Below are 2,691 nucleotides of genomic sequence, written 5' to 3'. Positions count from 1 at the left end.
TTTACTTTTCAGTTAGTCTACTATATTAAGTTCCAACGGCTTGATCACCAACACAATCATTCTACAAAGTAATATAATCTTTATCCAATTCCACCTCCTAATCTTCCAACTAATGTTGGTTACCCTGTACTTGACGAGCTTTGGTGCAATGCAATATCTCTCAAACAAAAGTACAACATGTAGTGCACTTACAAGATCAGTGTTATTGCGCATTTCATGCATCATGTTTTACCACTGTTTAAACTAAGACTTAACAATTGTCTTATTCTCAATGTTATTTCGACAAATCAATACACAACTTGAGAAATACTTGGGTTGTTGATAAAGATAAAGTAGGAAGTTTGATTTTGTAAACAAACATGCGAGACCTTCACACCGCGTGTCATAACTCAAACCAATAAAATTATACCACGAATGTCATTGTAATCATTATTTTCCAAATATCTTTCATTATTTTCTGAACATGGGTGGGCGCAGCAAGACGCACTTTCATGTTCTAGTTATTGAAAGTCAACACGGAGTAACAAAAAAAAGCTTTCTCAGCAAACATTCCTTAATTAAAACAAAAAAAAGGTTTCTCAGCAAACAATATGCGCAAAAGAAGACTGAAGAATCACATGATGGTGCAAGCACTGGTGGGATCCTCGTCGCTGAAGAGTTGGCAGGCCGACCTGCTGTACCCCCCGCCTGCGTAGCACCCCGCCCCCGCCGGCGTCGGCACGACGCTGACGGCGTAGCCGTACACCCTGCCGCAGCTGCAGCACCTGCACCCCTCGTAGTACCCCTGGTAGCACGGCTTGCAGCAGGAGCAGCCGCAGTGTCCCATTGCCATTGGTTGCGGTGGTGCCGGCCACGAAGGGATCTCCACCGGCGGTGGCTTCACGTCGACCGGCGAAACGGGCCTCACCTGCTCCACTACTGGCTCCGCCGCCGCCGGTGATGAAGAACCCAACGGCGGCAGCTTTAGCTCGGCAGGGTTCTCCCCCGGCTTCTTCTCCTCGATCGTCGCCTCCATCACCGGTGACACGTGTCTGTCAGGGGGAGCCGGCTGCACGGGTGACGGTGGCTTCTCGTCCACGGGTGGCGGCGGGGGTGGCTCATGAATTGGCGATGATGGCGGTGGCTCCTTGGTCTTCCCCTTGTGATTGTTTTTACCGTTGTTCATTGCCGGCGGCTCGGCACCGCCGTTGTGTTGCAGGATGTGGATGCCCTTGATCAGCTTCCGTCCCTTGCACCTGATCTTGCAGGAGAGCTTGTGCGGGTCGAACGGGCCGGCCACCGCGATCGTATGGTTCCCATCGTCGTAGGAGATGGTCCTGATCCTCTCCTCATCTGCACGTACATGCAGATCCATTTCCATCAAAATTGTAAATTACGTCTGCTAGGATCAGAAGCATGCATGGATGTAAGGTTAATTTCAGCGTACGTACCTTGGAGTTTGCAAAGGATCTTGCGGATCTTTTTGTAACACGGGCAGCACCCAAGATCAACCTTGAGGATCAGCGTGGAGATCTGTGTCGTTGACAACACAGGCATATAACATGCAAGACAAACACGCAACACTTGTACAACATAAATACACTATCTTGCAAATGACAACACACACACACACACATAGAGAGAGAGTGAGAAAGAGGGTGCTGACCTTCTCTGCCATGCTTTCCATGTGGCTTCCTACATGGAGAGAGAGAGAGAGAGAGAGAGGCCTTGAGTGGGGAGAAGAGAGCGAGGCATATAAATTGCAGGGACAAGTAATGAGTTTCCTAATTCCCCAATTAACTGATTAGGCATGCAATTCGTTAGTTTCAATAGCCAAATTTATTTGATTTATTTCCTAGTCAGAGCTGTACTTATTTGCTAGTAACTCCAGATTGTCACCAACCTCCTATTAATAATTTCTTTGCAAATAAGCTCCTTCCAATCTTTTTCTCCAATCCAATGAAGACGGTCCTTTTCATTTAACACTGCGTTTGGATGTCCCAATTGAGATGCCTGAAATGGATTTGGTATTCTCCAAATTACAATTCAGGCCTCCTTTGGTTTGTAGGAATTTTATAGGAATTCTATAAGATAGGATTTGCAAAGGAAAAATTCCTTTGAAGCCCTTTGGTTTGTAGGAATGGATTCCTATTCCTATGTAGGATAGGATTCAATCCTTCACATTTTGGAGGAAAAAAACATTAGCCTAGACTCAATGGAAAAATTCCTATCCTATGCACCAAATGACATCTCTTCCTCTATAGGAATTGAGATGCATGTCATCTCACTTCCTATGATTTTCCTATTCCTATAAAATTTCTATCCTACGAACCAAAGAAGGCCTCAGCTGTTTGGCTGGACTGTGAATTGTCGCTTGGAAACGAAACCCAATCCAACTTTGTATTCCTTCCCACCAAACTTTCGTTCCACAATACAGAGCCTTGGCGCTGCGATTTGCTCCGAATTGGCCTTTCCCGCAAAACGTACCCCCTCGCTGCCTTATCCCCTGCCTCCTCGAGCAAAAGGAAAAGAAGGGGGAGGAACGAGCGGCGACCACCAGGGAGCTCGGCGGCGAGGCCCACGGATCTCCGCAGCTCCGGTCATAGGTCCGATTCGGCCCGACTCCCTCCTCCTCTTCCCATCTCCTTCCCCAGTCCCTCCTCCCGTTCCCATGTCCGTCCTTGTGCATCTCGGCGGCGGCCACAGCAGGAC

The 2,691-nt window shown here is 47.7% G+C and overlaps 1 protein-coding gene across 1 annotated transcript; it reads right to left on the bottom strand.

Annotated features, from left to right (window-relative positions):
- Nucleotides 1–613: 613 nt before the first annotated feature.
- On the bottom strand, nt 614–1,657 carry LOC125541461 (protein PYRICULARIA ORYZAE RESISTANCE 21-like). Its single transcript, XM_048704873.1, has 3 exons — nt 1,646–1,657; nt 1,431–1,512; nt 614–1,332 (listed from the first exon to the last, which is right to left on the bottom strand). Exons 1-3 carry the CDS (start codon nt 1,655–1,657, stop codon nt 614–616), a joined length of 813 nt encoding a protein of 270 aa, XP_048560830.1.
- Nucleotides 1,658–2,691: the final 1,034 nt, after the last annotated feature.

This window comes from Triticum urartu, chromosome 2 (assembly GCF_003073215.2).
Source record: "Triticum urartu cultivar G1812 chromosome 2, Tu2.1, whole genome shotgun sequence".
Taxonomy (NCBI): Eukaryota; Viridiplantae; Streptophyta; class Magnoliopsida; order Poales; family Poaceae; genus Triticum; species Triticum urartu.
Note: the sequence above shows the minus strand (reverse complement) of the source record. Positions and strands in the feature narration are given on the sequence as shown.

Coding starts and splice junctions, on each gene's coding strand:
- LOC125541461 (XM_048704873.1), bottom strand. Junction 1,333..1,430: donor GATCCTTTGCAAACTCCAAG/GTACGTACGCTG, acceptor ATGTACGTGCAG/ATGAGGAGAGGATCAGGACC.